The 23,500-nt window shown below is 43.8% G+C and overlaps 1 protein-coding gene across 3 annotated transcripts in view; it reads left to right on the plus strand.

The window, feature by feature from the left end:
* Window positions 1–23,500, plus strand: part of lin7a (lin-7 homolog A (C. elegans)) — a 36,152-nt gene that overhangs the window by 6,921 nt on the left and 5,731 nt on the right. For all 3 annotated transcript variants that reach the window (XM_034526615.1, XM_034526616.1, XM_034526614.1), the window contains 2 exons: window positions 9,521–9,639; window positions 17,423–17,494. In XM_034526615.1, the coding sequence (XP_034382506.1) occupies window positions 9,521–9,639; window positions 17,423–17,494 (191 nt within the window). The remainder of the gene's footprint in view (window positions 1–9,520; window positions 9,640–17,422; window positions 17,495–23,500) is intronic.

Raw genomic sequence — 23,500 nt, forward strand, 5'->3', positions numbered from 1 at the left:
ATTGCTAATGAAAAGGCAGCGTCGTCTCGCGTGGAGAGGAGGCTTTAGCTGCCGAGTCGAACACAGGCGTTGGGAGGGGGTGGGGGGGGTGGTGAACGGATGGAGACGTTCATTTCCAGAGCTTCCCACTTGGCTTGTTGGGTCACAGCAGGATGAAAAGATCTTACATCGCATGGCCTTCCTGTTGTCAGAGGAAATGACTGTGATGAGCACCGGCACCCAAGAACAATTGATTTGATCTCCCTGAATATCTTTTATAACCAGTTTGCATCCTCCGTGGAGCAGGAGCTGATATGAAAATGGTGAGAGCAGAGGTCATTGTGGGTGTAACTCATTTGCTGTTGGCCAAATAATTTTGTCAGAAATGTATATAGAGAATGAGCGACACTATAGTTTTGTATGCAATAGCTTGCAACCACGAACACACAACAACTAAACTAAAAGTCTTCAGCTAGAGCTTCCAGCTAATTGCTTAACGCCAGCATGCATACATCTTTACATATTGACGTTAAGCAGGTATAACATCTGCAATATCAATATCTTATACATCTTATTTTAGAAGCTGAGGCTGATGGTAATTGCTGCTTTTTGCTGACAACCCAAATCATTTCACGCTGATGATGCGATAGGAAGAGTGAAGGGATCACTAATGTTAGTAGGCTTCCATTTCGGAGAATGTCTGTACAAAGTTTCAATGCATCGAATGGTTGAGTGGAGATGTTTCAGTCTGGACACCGACCGACAGATCAATGGCCTCTCGAGAACCATGCTGCTGGCTCGGCTAAAAACATCTATTTCATGGAAATTAGCCAGGATAATTGACTCTATAGTGAATAACATGAATGATATATATTAGCAGCAGATGGATAGTTAGACTCATAACCTGGGAATGTATCTACATCCTTAATTGAGTTGATATATCGTGCTGTGTGTAGACAGTGTTTGATTGAAAGAACTGTGAAGCACTTACTGTAAGTAGTAACCGCCTCATCACCAGTGCTTCTGCTCCAGTTTGTGGCTTCCTCAATGTCCCAGAATGACCTTTGATAACCCCAAAAGTACAGCGGCACACTTGTCGCACTCGTGTCTTTGGGAGGCTACAAAAGCGATAGATTTGCGCCATCTCGCAGCTGCATCGTTCTCTGGTCTGCAGAGGTGATTTTTCTCCGGCGAGAAAAGCGGCGTTGCCCTGTGAGGCTGTCGAACATCGCTTCAAAATGGCAACTCGAGACGGACGCCGTCGCTCCTTCAAGTACGACTCCTTTTTGGTTTTTCTTCCCCAGGTCCGGTAAGCCTCTCCTTTATTGCCTCACTCTGCTGCCCCAGTCCTCGATGTCCCTCTGAGAGATCATGGCGAGTTCATCGTTCTCGCCGGCAGACGTCACTCATGGCTGTTGACGTCTCGACCCGCCTCTTTTTAACACGGAGGTAACGGTTCTTAGGGTAATTGTCTCGGAGGGACACGTGGCAGGAAAGTGGGCCGAGCACGTCAAGGTCAAAGTGGCGGTTGGCGGATGACGGGGCCTTTTTCAGGACAAAAATCATCCCAAATATCATCTCTCAGGGTTTAAAAAAAAAAAAAAAAGAAGGTAGTAGTGGAATCAGAGGAGGGTCATTTAAAGCAGAATAGGAAATCTTCAGGTTTCAGAGATCTAATCGCGACCGCCTGTTTCAATGAGCTCAGCCTTTAACCTGCCGTTCATTTACATCGCTGTAAATAAACATGTCACTTCTCCGTAAGGAGAGTGAATTGCATTAAATTCCACCGTCTGTTATAACTTGACCACCTGGAGCGCTGCCAGGTACAGCGACGTGTCACTGTGGCTTTGTTCAGCTCGGTTTGCTTTACTTCCCTGTGTGCCGGGGTTTAAAATAAGGCCCCGTTCAGTTTGCAGCTTTTTCTGAACAGGCTTATGAATATCTGCAGCTCTCTGCTGCCACAGCCCTTATTTTCCTTGTGAGAGATCGTGGCCGAGTTCCCTGAGTCATTCCCGTCGCACGCTCTCAGTCACACCAGCGATTTGAAGGATTAACGGGGTTGCTGACAAGCTGCCGTCACTATTAGCCACATAGTCATCTCGACCCACCTTGATTCAACACGTCTTGGGGGGGACACTGTCCGATCATTAACGAGGACGAGGAACGACAATGAGTGCGATGTTCTCCGTCTTTGCTCTCACCGCAGGCTCCCACCGGAGCCGTCAGCCCTCCCCGGAGTTGATTTATTCGTAGCGTTTTCGAACGGATCGTCGCAGTCGGGCAAATTGGAGCTAATTCTCATGCCGTGGGGACTTGTTTTGTTAATAAAAAAAAATGTAAAAAAAAAGAAGGAAGAAAAACTGTCGTCCCATTTTCCACATTCGGGAGCGATTATTTCCGTTATTGTGGTTGGAATTAGCAGCAGAGTTGCCAAGGACACCCAGGTCACAGTGAAGGTGGCAGATGGCAAGGCCTCTTCAGGACATTTTGCTCCAGCATGAACGCCATTAAAGGGGAGGAGTCAGAGGAAGGTCAGAATGATGGGGAAAAGAGGATCTGCAGGTTGTCAAGAGATTTGGCCGCATCTGATCTGACGGGGTCTGATCTGGCGAGTGTTTGTTTGTTTGTTTGTTTATTTGCAGTTTTGTCAAGATTCCGCTTCCAAGTACTGAGAATGAACTGCACTGAGTTCTGCCGCCTGCTGTAAATTGACTAACATCCTCACGATCCTCCAATCACGTGTCACCGTGGCTTTGTTCGGCTCGCAGCCTTTTCTCTAATCAGAAAATGATGAGGATGACCTTTTTCTTTATTATTTTTGCGAGGCCGACGTCTGAAGCTCAGGGAAATGAGTTCCCAGAATACGCTGCCACACAGAAAACGTCAGATACAGCTATCTTATACCAACCGTTCTGTTTTTGCATTGAATTTTATTATTCTTTTTTTCAAAAAAGAAATTACTTTAAAAGGCCTTTTTTGTGTGCGCACAGATATAATCATAGCTCTCTTTGTGGTTGGATTATGTAAAGCATTGTGCATCATCATGATTGCTGAAGCCGGAAATATCGAGTGATGCCCGTTTTGACTTTTACTTAATGCATTCAGTTTAGTAATCTTCCAAGTTATTAAGTTCCATTAAAATGTCATGTTTTTCTTGCTCGCCTGTTTCCCCTCACTCCCACCTGTGTAATACCGTCATATTTTCAACATGGGAAGTCAAGTTCACAACATGTTTGGCAATTTAAGTCGTCTTCCCCACTCCTCTTGCAAACACAGGGAATGCGATCCCACTTGAAGACACCATAAAACATCTGGTCCGGTAAACGTTCATTCTGGCTCCTGCACGCAAGGAATATTGCACGAAAGGTTTTTGGGGAAAATTGAGAAGTATTTTAGTTTGAAGCCACATTCAACATCAGTGAGCATCGTTAGCACAGACTGGACACTTTGCTCCCAGAAGGCATTATAAGTCTAGCATTAAACTTTAGCACATTTAATCATGTAGTAATGAGAATGCCCTCACCTGAAAGACAGCGCAGGGAAATGAACTGCTGACAGGACCTCTGTCATCACTCTGCTCAACATCACACCGTCTCTGAATAGGTGCTCTGGAACTACAACCTCTGATTTTCTGCTGTGTGTGTGTGTGTGTGTTTTCTTCTGGCAAGCAATAAAAGAGAAAGATACTTTTCACAGATACATAAATCATCATTTCGTCACAGCAGCATCAGCTGCCCTTTCTCTTCCTTTTGGAGAAGAATCTGTCAACCCTCACAGTGAGAGTGACCTAAATTGCATACGGTCTTGTTTTTGCTTCAGCTAAATTTGGCAGACTTGCAGTTGTCAACGTGGAGCACATAGTTTCTCCCCGAGGCGGATGTGAAAACGTGTCCAGATGTTTCACACATCTGGACACAGTGAATCCCAGAGAGGCCCTTCAGGGTCTCTGGGTTGAGATTAAAGTCAGAATAATAAAGCACTTGAAGGCTTGAACTGAATTCCTCTTGCCCTTTTTTTCCTTTTAAATCACAAAGGTTTGGTCAGGATCAGAAGCGTTCAAAATATTTGATTCATGTGGCAGCTCAGTAAGACGTGACGCCAAACAGATTATCTTAGTTTCAATAAGTTGTTTTGACCTTTCAGTTTAGTTTTGATTTGAGTTTTTCCGGAAGGTTTAATTTAGCTTTTTATTTATAGTTTTGGTCACAGTAGTTTTAGTTGTGGACGTGTATAACGTCTCAGCAGTATGTAGCTACGTACACACACAACATACAAGGTTGGAGATGCTTAATCTTTCCACTTTTTTAGTGTGAGATGTGAGGTCATTGCAGAATAACGCCGTCTCCTGAGTCCGTTCAATTTCTGTGGCTCAAACTGAAATTGATTTACGCTCGTTGTCTATTTGTATTTGGGTCTTTTTCACCAGAAAATATCGTTTCGGTTTAGTTTTTAGTTTTCTTTTGAAGGATATAGTTATCGTTTCAGTTGTAGTTTCCAATAATAAGCCTGGCTGGTGGTCAAAAGCAGTGGTCGGTGACGAGGCGTGCAGGCGGAAAGCGCCCAAAGTCACATGACATCACAGGAACAAGGAACAACAGGTGATCCGGCGGAGAGCTGAGAGGAAGCGGCAGGTATAAATACCGATGGGGTTGCTGAAACCAGTGGGAACAGCTGTGCAGCTAGGGGGGGGGGGGGGGGGGGGGGGGGGCATCAGAGGCCAGAAATGCTCACAGCAGGGATTGAACAGCCGGCTCTGCGAATAAATAACAGGGGTCGAAGGTGCATCGTCAATATTTTTGGATTAACGATGGATGAAATCGCAATGTGCGACGGACCCACGGAGAATTATCATCTCGACAGATCGACGGAGCATTTCGACTTTTCAGCTTCATTTTTTCGGTTTTATGACCCATAAAATTTTTAAAAAAAAAACATTTGGCAGGTAAAGACTCAGAAATATTTCCCCTCAGGAGTCGAATATTGAATTACCGTCCATCGGGTGGCCAGAGACACAACGTCAACTGAATGTCGATGGCGCTCAGTGTCTGCTGGGTGTGTGAATAGCTGTCAAGTTGGCGATATGAACGACAGCACGATGTCACTGCTGCACGTTAATATGATGTGTTCAACAACAACATCCTCTATGACCCAATGTCAAACGTTTGAGAAGTCCCATTGGTGTTCAGTGCAATTAATTGTGCTCAATAGCCGACCCTCGTTAACCAATCATTAACCGTTAACCGGCAGGGTGATTGCCTTACATGAAGGGGGTGCTGCCCCCTAAACAAGCCGTTTAGGGACCAGCCGCAACAATAAAAACAAACAGGTTATGGACATCATCTGTTACCAGCTGCAGAACAGCTGCATTGTCACGCAGCCACGTTCCCCATTGGGTCTCCACCGCATCAGTCGTGTTGTCTGCCTGGCGTACAGGACAAATATTTGATAGGGATTTTTTCGTTTATTGCAGAAAAATAAGCCCCGTGGCAAACAGACGTTCGTGATACTTACACCTTTCTGTTCAGCGGCATTAATCTTCACAAATTAAAATCACTCTGATGGTTTTTGAAGTGTGGACGCAATCGGCAGAAGGACGAAAAAATTCTACTTAAAAACTACTTCCAAGTTCCTGAAACACAGTCAATAACAATTGAAATACAGTTTATGAAGCGTCTATGAAGTGGTAAATTCCTCGCCGTTCGTGCATGTCGTTGCTGTGTTGCAGTGTCGGTAAGTCACGGGTGGTGATTTTATTCCCTGCGTTGCCCTCCAGCTGAAGTTATTCATAGCACGTGCATATAACAGGCAACACCGTGTGGGTGTTGAGCACACACTTAGTGTTGTGTGCTTCATTTGTTTCCGTCAGCCTCTCTCCTCTCAGGTATACCACGAGATGCTCCTTCACCGGGGGTTGCGCCGAACCCTTTAACCCCGTTAAATGTGACGTAACTGGGATCCCCTGCGGCGCCGTCATGGAACACAATCACCCTTCCATGCCTCTTCCCCTCATCTGATCAGTCACACAGCTCAATCCGATGTCCCACTTCTACATTCATGCGTGCAGAGCGGTGGGCACTGAAGGTGCACCCGTGGGACATTTGGCTCCGGACTGCCCAATATCATGAGCTAGAAATAATCCGTCAGGCATCTTTGCCAGTTCGTCAGACCTGGTTTCAGGCAACACACCACCCTCGTGCTTTGAGTTGTGTTGCGGGACGGAATCACCCGTGTGAATGGAAACCAGTGTGACGGGGGAGCAGAACATCTTCCCCTGACGGAGATTAGGTATCACCGGGAGCAGTAAGTGTGCCGATGCAGCGCCGGTTCCCCCGACACTCATTTTACCGTGTGGTCACCTGGAATCACTTGCAGTGGGATGAAACATGACATGCAGTATATTTACGGGAGCAGGCTGTCAGTGTTATAAATAGTTCAACATTTAGTCGAGCGGCTCCTCTTGTCTAAAGCTGATAGGAATGTGATTATCGCCCAAATTCAAAGATGACATCAGGAAATGAGCAGGCATCACTTTTGATCAGCGAGACGAAAGCGCAGAAAGAAAAAAATGTCTGCAATATCAATCTTTGAAGTCAAATTACAAACGCCCCGTCGAAGTCCTTGATGTGGATAAAGAAAATGGTGCTAATGAGCATGTGAAATCAAATGACGGCTCAGAGGAGGGGAAAACAATATTTCCTGAGCGGCCCCTGCCCTCTGTTTAATGAGAAAGAAACGCTCATAAACCTACGAGTCAGATGCCCTTGCTGCTTGGACGTGAACCAGCTCATTACAAGCTCTTCGGAATCTGTGTGTTTTTTGATATTCAGGCATAGAGGGAGAAAGATGACTTTTATGGAAAATATCAATATGGCTACTTAGCACAACATCAGCTCGAAGCTTTAAAACAACATATGAGGAATTTCTTTCTCAGATATGTATTTCACAGGTATTAGAATAGGAATACCGGACCCGTGTTTGGCATGAGGCCAACACAAATTGCTCCATAACTACAGTACTTTATTCATAAATACTCACCTGCTTGTGAGCGGTTGTGGCTGTGGGGGTAGAGCGGGTCGTCCTTTAACCCCAAAGTCGGCGGTTTGGTCCCTGGCTCCTTCCATCCTTGAGCGAGCCACTGAACTCTAATGTTGCTCTCTGAACTGGTTCATAATGCTTAGAAGGTCATTTGCAGAAGTCAAATTTCACGTCTTTGACGTCTGAAATAAAAAGTTTATATTTTCAGAAATTCAACTTGAAATGCGACACGACAATGCAGAGTTCACAACTTGTTTATGCTGCCCCCAAGTGGCCAAGAACAGTTAGATCTTTTACCAAAGGGGGCGGTTCATTCAAATAACCAAAAAGAAAAACCCGTTTTAAATATCTTTAGCGGTAACTTGCTGTGCGGGTTGGTTTTGGCTAGTTTTGAGGAAATATTACATTGTGACATCGTGACACAAATTATTTTGTCTAAAAACTGACGAGCTCATACCAACTGAAAATTCGCCGAAAATCTGATGTGAAATATTTTGAAGGAATATCATTTGAAGATAGTTTTGTTTTAACACGATTGGCAAATGTGTGGTTAGAAACTTGTATAACGCTATACAGGATATAGCGTTATTGAGATATGAAATGACCTTTATCATAATAGGAGATTTTGGCCATATCACCCAGAACTATATAATTTCACACGCATACCTGTGACGTTCTCTTCTACATGGAGATTAATGGAGCATTAGCATCGTCGGGATGACTCTCCTCGTTACCGGCCCACATCTGCCAATACAACTCGCGTCGGACGAGGTCTCATGAGCCGTAAGCGGTCCTGGTAGGAACTGACCTTGCAATTTCAAGCAGATCAATATAATCCAGCGCTTTATTACAGAGCGCCTGAAGTGGAAACAGGCGATGGATTTGACTCTGCTCAGTGTCTCCACTCCACATTTCCTTTTTTTTTTTTTTTTTTTATGGCCTCATAGAGCATTCAGACGGTCAGGGATGGAGACGACTTCCTGTCTGCAAAACAGTAAAAAGCTCCTCGGTCGGCCGTCTGCTTTATTGAGTGACTCCGATATCCCCACAATCCAATAATGGTGTGAGTGCGATGCATCTACGCACAATTTATCACTGTGTACTGTGCGAAAAGACACACTCCTACAGCGAAGAGTCACTTGGTATTTACTTACCACTTGTTTTGATGGCGCATGATTTTAGAACGGTATATAAACCCTTCTTTACTTTGCTGTTGGCATAAGGCCATTAGAGCCGCATAGCAACAACGTCCATGGAAGCTGCAACTTATTTTTCGCATTTTTACGATCAAAGTTGTCGTTTTTTTCGGATACTTGATTGCAGTGGAGGAAGTGAAAATGATTTTAAAGCATTCTGGAAACCAACTTTGCGAGTGCTGCTCTAAACAAGAAAATGGATAAAATGACTCTCACTTGATGTATTCAGTAAACATTGTAAACATGAGTTTACGGTCTCAATCTGTAGTTTCAAGTTTTCTTCAATACAGCTCGATGTTCATTTAAGTAAATGATGGTAGATTTAGAGAGAGACGATAAAGCAGGGTATGCTTTGGGACGGGGCTACCTGGAGAATAAAAAATATCGATAGCCCCCCAAGTGGACAAACAAATCTTGTTTTTACTGTTTTACATGTAATATTTTAAGCATTTGGAGAGGTTTTTTTCTGACAAAACCAGCCCCAATGAGTCTCGGAACCTGTGATTGGAGCGATTTACTGACATTTTACAGGCTAAATGGTGAATAGAATAATCAAGTAATCAACAGACATCGACAATAAAACTAGCTGCAGCCTTCACGGGGTGCAAACAACAAGCACAATGTGTGTTGGTGTGAAGTTAGAACGGAGCAGGTAGAAGTCAACACCTCCGCTGTCAAACTGCACCAATCATCTTTTTTCTTTGTGCGGTCGCAGGTCTCTGCACACACACACACACACACACAAGCTGAATAAAACATGTTATCGAACGAACGGCCCGAGTCCAAGTGATTAAGTACGTAATATCTTCCCTCTCCCTCCATTATGTATCTCTATTCGCTCTGCCAGTTTCCGAGGGCCAGGAATGAATCAGCCAAACGGACTCATTGAGCTCAAGCTAATAAGGGAAGGAGAGCTCAGTAGTCCCCAGACTCCCGGCCTCTAACTTTAAGGCTTAGGTTTAGTGTAAATGCTTTGTAATGCATCTCTCCTCCCCGAGAAAGTGTTACCTTTGGACAGATGAGTTATTCCCTCTCTTCCTTAATTCTCATGCAGAAAGCTAAGCCGACGCATACGACCCGTGGATGGGATTTGCTATTCTATCTTTCCGGGCCCCAGCTGGCCTTGACTGAATCTATTTCCATTATCCCACCCGCTTTCACGTGGCGGGTGCCATCATTTAACGGGGTATTTTTTGTCTTCTTCTTCTTCTCTACTCTCCGTCTCCTTGGCATGAGTGCACACACACACACACACACACACACACACAGATACACACTCACACCTGTTCTCTGTCCCTCGCCTCTGCCAGATGTTGCCAGGGCCATCGAGCTGCTGGAGAAGCTGCAGGAGTCGGGCGACGTGCCCGGTCACAAGCTCCAGTCTCTGAAGAAAGTCCTTCAGAGTGAGTTCTGCACAGCCATCCGAGAGGTGAGTCACCGTCAAGGGAGGGAGCCGCTGGTCCGTGAGCACCAACATGACTTATGTCTTTTATGTCTTTTTCTTGTTTCATTTTTATTTTTATTTTCTTTCTCATTTTTTTACGATGATGAACTTTCTTATGCTCGCGCTGCTTGTTGCGCTGCTCGTCCAATCGATCAGTGTGCTCGGTATGCTGGGATGTTTTGTCCTTGGAGTTGCTGTTGTTGCTGTTGTTGTTGTTGTTGTTGTTGTTGTTGCTGAGGTGTGAATACCTGTTTATTCTGTTTATTCCACACAAATCGGAAAAGTGAAACGCATCTTATGATTCAAGAGTCTGAGGAAAATTCTTCTACTTCATTTTCAGCACATTGCAACAATTGCTTAGTTTTGTGATCCTAAAAGTCAAAGTCTGACTATAATTAACGCAATACACCTAAAAATACTAATTATCTGTGCAACAAACAGAAGCAAATGGCTAATTATTATCAACACGCCTTGCTTGTCGTAAGTGTGTGTGTGTGTGTGTGTGTGTGTGTGTGTGTGTGTGTGTGTGTGTGTGTGTGTGTGTGTGTGTGTGTGTGTGTGTGTGTGTGTGTGTGTTGCTCTGTCTCAACAGAAACACATTGTGTATATTTCCATTTCACCCCTGTGTATGTTTTCAATATACATTTGCATTGCATTGCCCTTTTACTGCTTCTTTTTGCATCTCTGGTTAGATGCTAAAACTGCATTTCGTTGCCCGGGTACTTCTACTCTCTAAATCTGCATCTAGAGTAGATGGTTAAAGTACAGAGATTATAACACAACACAAATGTTTCAACTCCAATGGCTGCGTCTTTACTTCAGAGGATTTTTTGGGCTCTTTCATGTCTTTCCGTTAACTTTTTATCCAGTCATGCCACGTCTAAAATGTGCCTTTTAGACTGGGCTCATCCGCGTAATGACATCTTTTCAACTTCAACGTTCTTTGAAAATGTGTACTTACAAACAAAGCTAGATGGACTTCTTTCTTAAAAAGTAAAAAATGACATATTTGGCAGAAGAGGGTTGTTTAAGTGCACGGTGACCTAGTGCGACTTCTGCAACGTATTTTATGCCAAGGAGGAAGTTGTATTTATGGCCATATTTACAGTGCGCCAGGGACAGCGTTGTGAATTTGGCCAACACTTAACGCTATCTGTTAGATGGAAGTTTCCTTCTCTCGTGTTACCAGAATCCTGCACAGGATGAACGTTTTCCCTTTGGTTGCAGTCAATTTAAGTTATCGTGCTATATAATTAGCTGCGCAGCAAGTGAATAAAGTGGCATATTTAGTGTTAGTAGTTATAAAGTAGAATTCAGCATCAAATTGACCGCTACATTTGTGATTAGCCGGTGCAACCGGCTGCTGTGCTTAAGCTGTTTAAAAAAAGTTGTTCAATGACTTGGGCTCAGCTGTAATTTAAGGACATATCACTCTTTGAATTTATTGGCGAAAACGATGATGCCAAAATGTCCACGACTGATGCTTTGAAACTAAGCAGCTATAAAACAGTGTGCCTTTTTGCCTTTTTAAGTTGCGTAAATCAAAAGTGATCGCATCATAATGAAAGTGTGAGATTATTACTGCTGGAGTTGAACAGCAACGGGGACATTTTGACTGCATAATATGTATTTTTTTTAAAAATCACACGGAACGATCACAAGGCCGTAAAATGTTACGACCATTACATTAACTCGAAGGCTTAATAAGCTCGTTACATTGAATTTTAATCATCAAATCACTGTTAGAGATTGGTTTTAATCACATTTTCCCAGGAGGGGATTGATAGCGGATCATAAAAAGGAGTTTTCTATTGACGTGCAAGCGAGCGGCCACCCGCTGATCCATCATCCTAACGCCATTCATCAGGAGGACACGGGGAACACGGCAAACAAGAGCATTCACTCGACACGGCACCGCTACACCGGCTGATAACAGCCGATCTAGTGCATTTAGTGTCCTGTCTGTTGTGATATACTGCAGCGTCGCCCGGAGCCATGTTATCGTTAAGCAAACATGACGTTGAGGAGCAGAGAGACAGATGACAAATGCCACCACGGCCTCCCGGTTGCAAGTTAATTGTACACAAAAGTGAACAGACGAGAGCGGACGATTAGCAGACGATCAGAATGTTGTTGTGTTGTAAGTTAGGGTGACATTTGGACTAAGATTGCACTACATCGGAGCTAAAAAATAACCGTAATATGTATGTATAGGAATTCTAGGCCAGCTGGTGAGATCTCTGGTTTACCAAACTCACTTTTTAGGCCATAACATGAAAGAGGATCTGTGTATGGAGTTCGACACTGCTGCAAAATAACGCACTCGTGTTTCTATCGTCGGCAACACTGACAATGACACCAATTAGTGGAAATGGCTTCTGACAGGGCGTCACGCTAAAAACCCCGACGTCATGCAAAGTGACAGGAAGGAAGAAAAGCACCGGTCTTCTCGTCTCGCAGGGTCCAGGTCTGCTTTCACGGGGAAGGGGGGGGGGGGGAACCTGGCACATCCCAGACACCAACTGCACGCCTGGTTACCAGCGGAGTGATTTCAGTGCCAGTCACGGTTGACAATGACTCTCGAAAAAAAAAATCTCTAACAAAGGGCCTCAGCAGCAGCAGCAGCAGCAGCAGCAGCACGTGCCCTTTTCCAAGAGGCAGAGATGGAGACCACTTCACCCACAAAGAGCTGGCTAAACACAGTCACCAGGGAAACCACGAGAGCTGCACTGGGATAAGTGGGCCGCAGAGAGGCTGACTGTAGTGGATTACAGGTTTGTGAGAGCCGATGAGACAACAGCTTCCCGCTGTGGTGCCGAGCCAGCTGGAGGACAGGTTGTAAGTGCTGGGCCTTGCATACTGCCGGCTATTATTGTTATTACGCTGGAGTTGTTGGAGTGAGATATCACCGTTTCTCTGCTGCTTGGTTGCTCCGATGAACTGTGAGTGTCGACGCGGTTCACATCCGCTGTGGATCGGTCTTGAGACCGAAGAGGACCCACTGAATTTGCTGTGTTTTGACTTGATTTATTTCTCAATCGTTTCTGGGATTGTATGCAAAAAAAAAAAACGTGGAAGCGGAGTGTTGGGAAAAAAAAGAATGTAAGATGCTTACATTGACTTCAGCTCCTCCTTGTCATACACAAACACACATTGTGTATATGGATGTAAAAGAGGTGAAGGAAGAGGAATCTTCATTTGTTTTATGTGGGTGTTTTTAGGGAATGTGGATCTTTCACATGGTTTTGAGTTTCTTATGGTTCTTCTGCATGTTCCATATTGTATCTCTTAGGTGACGGCAACAATAATCGGAGCCGAATGAGGAAAGCTTTGAAATCCTTTTTATAATTTTCAGAACTGATTTTCTTTTATTTGACATCTCGGATGTCGGAGCTTCCCACCAGCACACAAACGCACCACTCTGAAAGAAATAAATGAGCACTTCCAGCCACAAAACAATAAAAGCAACCCTGACACACCATGTTCATTGTGATGGAATACCAATCTTATGGCACTGAAAGTTGACTTTCATATCATAGTAACATAAACAATTCAGAAAAATTCAAGCCATCCATCCTACTTTGTAGTAAACAGACTTTCTTTTTTTAAATCCAAAAAACTGGTATAGTCCTTTTTAATGCGAACCGTTTTCTCCACTTCCTCCAGCCGTTGTTTTTCCTAATTAATTTCGACTGCACTCTTGTATGTCGTCCATCAGTGTTAACTACCCTCAAGTTAAAAGAGCGTTAAACCATAGGTTGAACTGCGAGTCCAACCCTCCTGTTGTTCATTTCGATCGCACACACCTCGGTGACATTTCATTACTACAGATGACCTTTCTCTCAATCTGTGATATGATTCCTTCCCCCACGCGCACACACACACACACACACACACACACACACACTTACATACACGTGATGTAGCTCATTTCACAGTTTGGAGGGCCAAAACCACAGCCTGACAAGACGGACATACTGATCTATATCGTGAAAACCCCAAGTCCACCTCCAAACCTGATCCTGTGCTCTGCACCACGTCTACCACGATAGAATATACCGAACACATGAATCAGTCCTGTTAAGGATGACGGGCTAGCTGTCAATATGAGGAATGGACAGCAGGGAGAAGAGTCTGTTCAGCAGAGTTGGGCTAAATGACAAAGAGACAGAGTTTGATGAGCTGGCTGTCTTTCCTCGCCACGTTCATCAATGACGAAGGGGGGGGAGGGAAAAAGATCTCATCTCATCTCACGGCATCAGCCTGAATGAGTTGTCAGGGTCAATCAGCCTTGCAAATGGGAAAGGAAGGACACAAGACGAAATGACTGGAAGAGCTAATCAGCTGGAAATGATTGAGAGTGGGAATTCTCAGTTTATTGGGTTAGAGAATCCCACTTGGCGAAACACAGGAAGTGCAACAAAAAAAAAGCCGGCCAGAGCGAAAGGTGTCTTTCATCAGCTTCAACATTGCAGTTGGTTTTCCACCTCGGCAGCGATTTTCAAATGGACACAATTGACTTGTGTGTTTTACTTCTTCTTTTTTTTTTTCGTGAAACAAACGAGGGACGGAGGATTTGTGTTTGATTTCGATCCCGGTGGCTCGGCCTCCCGCGTCACATTAAGTTGAAGGATGAAAGATGCATTAACTCAGTCCGCGCAACTTCAATATCCCCCCCCCCCGGGACACGGTTAGAACCGCCAAGAGGGAAAGTGTATTGTGAAGTCCTGTGCTGGTTTTCATCCTTTTCCAACCACAACAACCAGGCTTACCCGTCCTCCCTCCCTCCCTCCTTACCGTCTCGCTGACTCAGAAGAGGAAGCAGGAAGCCATGGTTACAAGCAGCGTTGTCGTGTCACTTTGCCCTGCAGGCGTCTTCCTCTACTCTCTGGCTTTGTGGCGTCCTCCTTTTAGGAGCCAGTGCCGCTATCCTATCAGGAATAATGTGTGCTAAAAATAGGAAACATGCAGGAGAGCGGTGGACTGAGTGTTGTAGGCACGGGGCAGTGAAGACGTCGTGGGAAGAGAAAAGGCAAAAGGGTAATTGAAAAGATGCCTCCAGGACAACCGGCCTCTTTAGAGCAAAGTGCAGCCACAACAAGAGCAGACGGACATTCAAAAGCACACAGCTATTTGTTCTGCGTTACGGATTCAGGGAACAGCATTCAGGTGAAATACGTCGCTTCGCCTCCTTTTAGAGCATTTCTCAATGAATTATCGTAAATACTGTGGAAAAAGAGAATTTTAAAGCTGCGATACAAAAAGCAAGTTACAGTAGCAAAAGATCAAACGACTATGTGGATGTGAAAGGGGTTGAATCCACAGCTTTTAAGCTCATGGTTTGGGTTTTCTGGCCCGCAACTGGATTGTTTTGGTAAATCAGTGTTTCCAGGATCAGGAGGCGCACTAAAAATGGCGTCCTTATTGCACGCTATAAGACTTGCAAAATGTCGCGTTATTCATACGCCACAACAGACGGACACAGTTAGCGACCAGATGGTGAACAAAGTGGAGCATTCAGAAAGCTAAAAGGGACAATGTAATATTTTTTACCCTCAAAGAAGTTGACCGCTAATGTGCCTTCATGGATGAATCCGTTCGACTGTATTCATCCAAAAGACACATTAGCATTCATTTGGCGCCTACGGTGTGAACCAAAAACTTTCACATGTAATATGTGAGAAAGTAGGACTTAAAAATCTCACCTTATGTCTTATGTATCGTATTGTGTATTCCATCTTATAAATGTGGAATGAAGGCAAAACTAGAGGGTATCCGCTAGTGAGAAGGTAGCTTCCCCTTGCTCGCACAATGGTCACTAATTAAGCTTTTAACTGCAAAATAAAAGTAAAAAATCCATCCCCTTTTTAATTATCCCCGTTGTACCATTGCCCCTGTATAATTACGTAACAGAGATCAATGTTTGAAGGCCCAAAAGCCGTGACTTTGACATATGGATGACGCAGATGAAGCAGAATAAATGGGTGTAATTAGCAGTTGCAGTAAAGATGAGGGGATAATAAGGAAGCCAATCTGCAGGCACACGGAGGCAAGAAAAGCCGTTGATGGCATTTATAATGCTGCGCTCAGCCTCGAAATGTGCAAAGGTGGACGAAGTCCTCGGGAAAAGGTGCCATTTGGGAGCTGAGCGTGTGTGTTTGTGGACCGCGGGGCTCCTTTTTGTTCCCCACGAATGCATCAGCGCTATAAATGTGTTGCACGTCTTACACGTGGAGCTGCACTCTTCAGTTGGTCTTTGAGATTCACGAGCAAACAAGACAACAGAAGCTCAGGGATATTTTTTTTGTTCTACCTGAGATCTTTACATGCAAATACGTCAGGGTTTGTACCCTATACGTATACACGCGTTTGATTGGTTCAGAGAAGCGAGGCCGTTTGTGGGGTTGCGCTTTGATGAGAGAAATCGTGCAGTGAGTGGAAACTGATGATTAAAATTCATTTCTGAGCCACAACGTGTGTTGTAAGTCAGAGAGCAGAGTTTATTTTGCACTGAGACATTTTTTTTTCCGTCAAATTACTCTGATAATAATCTGATTGCTCATTTGCTCGATGAACTGAAACGGCAATCAATGTCAAACGTAAAATAATTGGATGAGTTTGAGGAAAAAGTCGTCTGCGTGCGACCGTTGCGGTAATGTGTGCGTAATCGTCGAGTCAGCAAAAAAACATTTCCTCCGAGACGTTTTGTAATCAGCCCATACATCTAGATCACTTTCATCCGCATTAGCTTAGGAGGGATCTGACGGGTTTTACGCTGCAGTACTGACATAAACAAGAATGGCATCGTTTTAAGAGTTCCTCTTCCAGTGGAGGGTACTTTTTGTTTTACGGTACATCAACAACACCTCCTCATTCGCCGCTGTCTCTACCTTACTCTTGCTTTTATTCTTCGAACCAGTTTGGTTGTAAGGTGTCTTTTTAAAAGACGCATCTTAACTGGAAAGGTCAGCTTTGTTTTTCATTGATTCAGCAACTTGACGCATATGGTAACCCGTGTCTTTGCACCGGCTCAGGCCCAGCAGTCATTTAGGTTTCCTCTTATTGATGGTAAATGGTAAATTGACCACTCAAAGCGATTTAACGCCACGCGGCATGCAAAGTGCCCATCAGAAATAACCAACATTCGAACACCGCAGGCACAGCCTACGGGAGCAATTTGGGGTTTAGTGTCTGGCCCGAGGACTCATCGACGACCCGCTCTTCCACTGAGCCACATTCGCCTCTTATTCACACCGAGGCGGCGCACAAAGAAAGAGCACTATTCAGCTAGATTTTGTTCAGACGCCGTTATCTTCAAAGCTGGTGCCCTCCCAACCTAAAACATCCTTAATTCAGTACTTAAAATATTCTCTTATCTTCTCCGAGAGACACCGAGTTCTCGTCCACGCGTTTCGCTGCTGATGCCGTCACATTTCGAAAAAAGGGATCACAAGGCGCTGCTGAACTTGATTTGCATGGCCTCACCTACCAATGCATTCGAAGGCAAAATGTTAGGATTTGCATATTGTTTGTGTGTGTAATGGGCGATGCAGTGAGCACGAGCACAAAATAACTCTGGGCCTGAATGGTGGGTGTTTTTCCCTCAGTCGTTCTGTTAATGCAGTTGGTTTTCTGTACAGCCAGCTGTGAAGGAATGCCATCACTTGACTGTGGAAATGTGCGGTTTGGGCTCAGGCGTAAATGGTAAATTCAGTTTCCAACCATGTGAAACATAATTATAACACCTGTCTCTCTTCATTTCTTTCAGGTGTACCAGTACATGCATGAAACCATCACAGTGAATGGCTGTCCAGAGTACCAGGCGAGAGCCACAGCCAAGGTAAGAGCTGCTCCGGAGATCTGCAGCTTATCTCTACATCAGTGATTATTTGGAATAATAACATATAAAGCATGACGAATGAGTTGCAAACTATCTGTTAATCACATTAGCGAGTGATATCATTCTCATCTTTTCCCCTGGCCAAAGCAGAATGAAATGAGCGAAGTGTGTTCTAGTTCGCTAATGGCCCTCATTAAGAGTGTGGATGTAATTAGACGCATGAGAGTGCTGGTTTTGCGGGAATAATGCTGAATATCGGATGTTTTTTTGCTGCCATGCCACACAGTTTTATCACTGATCTTTATGAAACAGAAAATAAAAAGAGAAAGTTTAAGCTGGAGTTTGTTTTTGCACAGTTTGTTCCTGCTCAACTGCAGGACAAAACTTAAAAGGCATTCAACGCTTGTCAGACAGAAAATGAGGATCGTAAAGCCCCTTATGATATTGGGCCGTGTAAATGAAATTGACTTGACGAGCTCCCTGCAAAGGGGAATGAAAGTCCACGGCAAAAACAGCACTTAATTTTCTTGAATTCCTTTTAGAAGACAGGAACAAACCTTTTTTTTTTCTTTCTATTTCTTCTCGAGCATGCAATCCGCTAAATCCACAGCGACCCAAAGTCTCACATATGTAAACAAACCGGCACGCGCAGATGAAGAGGCAGCTACTCTGTTTAGCCTGCAAGTGTCCCCACTAGTACTGTAATCCCAATGCACTTAGCTTACATCTTTGTTGACTGTTGGTCGGACTCAGAGACAAGCGTTACGAATGATTTATGTCAAACTTAAGCTTCATTGGGAAAGCTTTAGGAGGCTCGCTCTGTTTGAGGTTGTTTTGCTTTTCCTCAATCTTTAAACTCGAGGTGGCGAGAGGAAATAAAGCATGACTTAGCTAGAATGGACACAAGTAGAATAACAGGTCGATTAACACTGGACTGGATTTAACAGAATGGATAGGGTTCGTGTGGTCCGAGCCCGGGAGATATTGGTATTTATTTTGAGTAACTCTGCTATTGTGACGGCTCAGAAAATAGACAAGCATGAAACCGAAAGCACGAGTGAAAGACAGGCAGGTAAGATAAAAGTCCAAGTTTCTGTGGGGGTTAGGCAGTGGACCATGCAGGCAGAAAAGACAGGCAGACGCACACTAGACAACCTGACAGAGATGGTGAAGATGGACCGGTTTATATACTGCAAGAATAATCAGGGAAATGTGGAGCAGGTGAGGAAGTGGAAGTGGAAGTGGGAATGGGGTCACTTCAGGGCACAGGGGAGTGTCTGGATCTATGACAACATGAATAATTAGTCATGACCGCTTTGCCTCGATCCAAGCCTTTCTCAGAGGATTCAGAGGTTTCATTGATAGCTCATACAATCTGTATCAAGCTATTTTATATTATTATTTAGGCGACGCATTACATTACATTACATGTCATTTAGCTGACGCTTTTATCCAAAGCGATTTACAATAAGTGCATTAAACCATGAGTCCAAACTTAGAACAACAAGAATCAAGCAAGTACAATTTCTTCACTAAAGTTAAACTACAAAGTGCTATCAGTAAGAGCCATTTAAGTGCTACTAAAGTGCTGCTACGGCGCTACCTTCCCTATTCAAGGTATAGCACATTATAGAATGTAGGTTACGTAAGGTCTTTTTTCCTCAGAAGAAAAGCTGACAACATATTTCAATATGAAATATTTTTCCTTTTAATATGAATCCACTATGACCATGCAGCTCTTCGTCCCTGTTTCAACAATCTTATGATTACAAAATGTCTTTGAGCTGTGAATCTGTCTTTAAATCCGCATTATGTTCACCCACGAAAGAGCAGATAAGCAGCCACTTGATTTCCATCTTTATTCCGCTTTACTCCCACATTTGGTTTGTTAGCAACACCGATTACACAACCTGAAATGCATATATTTGTTTTGGTATTATCCTAACTGGCAAACTCATTGTAACTGATTTGGTACGATTTTAGTGTGCATTCACGAATCTGTTCGTCAATCTCTGAAAAAGCTCACCCCTTTTTTCATGTCCTTGCTTCTTTCACTCAACATTTATTTATTTTTGTGTTGCTGCCATGCTGTTTTAAAGACATTTGTGTCACAGGTGAAGGACAAAATCAGAACGGAGACATCTCCTGGTGCACTGTGCACGGAATAAGCAATTTTCGGTGTACACAAGAGACATGTGACACGATCAGACTTTGTCGTCAGCACCTCACCTGCAAAAGACACATGACTAGAAAATAAAGCAGGCCGGGCTTGTCTGATTATTTATGTGAACGAGCGGAGGAGAAGAGATGAAGGCATCTTTCTGTTCTTCAGTTGTTCACTTGTTCGGTGTCCAGCTGGGTCGACTCCTCTTCAGTGCATCACACAATGGGTGAGTGGGAGGGTGGAGGATAGGAACAGAAAGGGATGATGAATGCAGAGAGACGGTACGAGGCTTCAAACGACAAGTGCTTTATTCTCTTTCGTCGCCTCCTCCAACCAATACTCTGCCTTGGGCGGAAGATAGATAGATAATTTATTGCACACACAATAGTGCAGAGTCCTTTGAATTTCAATTGAACGCCTGGTTAAAAGAATGGTTCAACATGTTGATGAACACACTTAATGGCTTTCTTGCTGAGCGTTAGATGAGAAGATTGAAACCTCTTGTTTGTGTGTTAAATGTGGATCAGGAGGTGATTAGCTTAAATTAGCAAAAAGGCTGGAAGCAGGCTTTAAAGCTAACTCTTTTTTTATATTGTGTTTTGTCTATGCATTAAATATGCCAGGAGGTGAATAGCTTAGCTTAAACGGCTAATGGAGGCAGGGGAGACAGCACAGCTCTCGAAAGCTCACAAGTTATATTTACGTTTTTATTTATTTATTCTTTTTTGTAGGATTAGGGTCCTTTTTTTTTAGATGAACATTAAATATTGAGGTTGAGCCAGGACGTGCTTAGCTTAAACGGATACTGAAGCAGAGAAGTCATCTAACCTGACTTTCTTCAAAGTAAAGAAATTATATATAAAATACAACAGCACCATATTCACAAGTTATACCTTCTTTGCTTAATCTGTTTTTCTTCATTTTGAAGATTAAAAGATTGGCTTGTCTCTGCATTAAATACGTAGTTTGTGTCAGGAGGTGTATAGCCTAGCTTAAACCATTACTGAAACAGGAGAGACAGCTAGCCTGGCTCTTTTCAAAGTAAAATAAAACAAATACACCTTCCAGAACCTCTAAAGCTCCCTCATTCAAAATGTATATCTTCTTTGTTCATCTTTCTTTTTGTATTTTTTAATGAAGAGATGAGCTTGTGTTAGTGCATTAAATATGGAGGTTGAGCCAGGAGGTGATTAGCCAAGCTTCAACGACTCCTGGTAGCAGAGGGAGACAGCTAGCCTGGCTCTCTTCAAAGAAATACACCTTCCAGTACTAAAGCTCCCTAACTGACACCAGCTGATTCAATGGGCCAAAATGCACCTGCCACGGTGTAAAAGAGTGAATCTAAACGAAACAATACTAGGTTCAGGCAACACAACTGCTTGGTTAGATTTAGGAAAATATCATAGTTTAGGTTCAAATGAGAGACTCTAAGTCAGCGTTGACTTTTGGTGTCACATGGGACACAAACAGTGATGTCCAGGGTGAAAGTTTAACTCATTCGTCTCCTCTGACCGGTACGTAAAACCTCTTTGTACTGTGTCACCTGACTTCCTCCTTTGCTCCTGTCATAATAAGTACTAGTACTACGGACCACTAGAGGTCGGCGTCGTCTTCTTGTATTTGTATCAGATCAACCATGTGAATAAATAATAACATCCTTCTGAATCTATAGTAAGTAGCGGGCGAGTCAAGTGGGAGAGTCAGTACATAAATGTACAATCAGCAAATTTGCTGTGGGATCAACAAATTAAATGTGTTACTTTGTGAGAGATGGAGGTGCCCACAGTTATTGCATTGTGTTTGTCTGTTGGCTCTGGCTCCATACTTCATGCACAAACACGAATATAAGTATTCTCATTTTACTCTTTCCACAAATGTTTTTGTTGAATTGAGTTTCTGTTAGTGCGTTTTGAATATCTTGTGTCATTTGTCAAGTGGGCACCATTTGTGATAGAAATATGTATCTATTAGCGAGTAGAGTAATTTCACCCTCGGAAAAACTGCAATGTTTAAGATGGAAAAAAAGATTCTGTCTCTTTTTCTAAGCCCAAAGCAACCATAATGATGTGATTTAAGCAGCTTTAAAAAACTCCTTCCTACTTTTCTCTCTTTGCACTAAACTTTGAGAAGCTACTGCTCCTAAATCTGTATTAAAATTGCATGTCCACTGGGTAATTAAGCACACGGCTAATGGCCTGAGCTGGCTTAGCTGTGGGGACACTCAACTGCTCACAAAGAGTTTTACTCTTTCTCGTAGAGAATATAAATATAAATATTCACATAGTCCGGCCACAGTGCTAATGATGAGAAGTGAAATATACGGACACTTGTGCTCATCTGCCATCAGTGAGCTGGTGAATCTCCCGACAGTTGAGATTTGTGTTTCACCTGAACAACTCGATTCTCTTTGATTGCTCCATTAATTAAATCAATTCAGCCTCTAATTCTTTTAGGCTTTTATTACTGAGCTTAATGAAGACAGGGACTGTCAGAGTTGTATGGGCTCCAGAGAAAATAATGGGAGCTGACGATCAATGGACTTTGGAGGTATTACGTCATATTTACACTGTACAGAGCTGTTATGGGGAAAGTATCCTCCAGCAAGCTTATTTGAAATGTGTTTGAGAGGCGCCGGCCATCTGCGACATTGCTTCTTCGTTCGCCGAAATCTAGATAAACTTGGGAAGGTCGATGAGCTGGGAGGCCTGGTGAGGAGATGGTGTGCATGCTGAGGAGGTGCCTTTCAGCTTCAATGGGAGAGGGAGGGAGGGAGGAGAGGAGAGGAGACGGGGGACAGAGGACAGAGGGAGAGAACAAAGAGGGAGAGAAGAGGGGAATTTGGTAGAATACGACAACCAAATTAAAACAGGCAGTGGGAGGGGGAAGAGAAATGAGCAAAACAGTTTGAGCAGAAATGTGGATATGAAGATGCATATGAATATGTAAGAGAGAGAGAGGGGGAGAGAGAGCGCAGAGATGGGGATGCTGCCTGGAGGCAGCGTCAAAGACCTCAAAGTGTCAAGATACTTCCCTGCTGCTGGGGAATTTGGATACACATCTGCAAAAGCTTCTGACAGAACCGCCCCTCCCTCCACTTTTTTTTTTTTTTTACTCCTTATCCTCCCTTTTCTCGATCTACCTCACAATATCATAGATGGCGACGGCTTGACAGCGAGGCCCTTTTGGCAACGCATCTGTGCATCACTGGGCACGGGGGTGTCTCGTTCGTCGGCCATTCGCTTTTCCCAGCCTCGTCGAACAAGCTCCTGGGTGCTTTGTTCTGAACAATTCAATTCAATTCAGTTTATTTTGTATAGCCCAATATCACAAATTACAAATTTGCCTCAGAGGGCTTTACAATCTGTACACATACGACATCCCTGACCTTTGACCTCACATCGGATTCAGGAAAAACTCCCCAAAAATAACCTTTCACAGGGGAAAAAAGGGAAGAAACCTTCAGGAGAGGACAGATGCAATAGATGTCATGTGTACAGAATGAACAGTCAGTGAACAACGTCAACCGGCTGGTAGAGATACCGAGGGTGAACGTCGCCTGGATGCTCCTCCGGTGTGGACTTGGATGTGTTAATCCGTGTTCTTGGAAAGCCGGAGAACTTCCCGTCGAAATCCCCGGCCCAAGCTAAATCCTCGCGCTGTGCTGTAGAATGAGAAGGTTCAGCAGAGGTTCACATTATAAACTCGGCTTTTGCGATCATTTTGTAGTACTTTTTAAACGTGTTTCCCTCTGTTTGCATTCATTGTGAGTGTAATGAAGACGACTAGACGCTATAGTGTCATGTTGACGTGGAGCTTTGGTCGGTGTAAGCCCTTCTCAAAAG

This window comes from Cyclopterus lumpus, chromosome 23, assembly GCF_009769545.1.
Source record: "Cyclopterus lumpus isolate fCycLum1 chromosome 23, fCycLum1.pri, whole genome shotgun sequence".
NCBI lineage: Eukaryota > Metazoa > Chordata > Actinopteri > Perciformes > Cyclopteridae > Cyclopterus > Cyclopterus lumpus.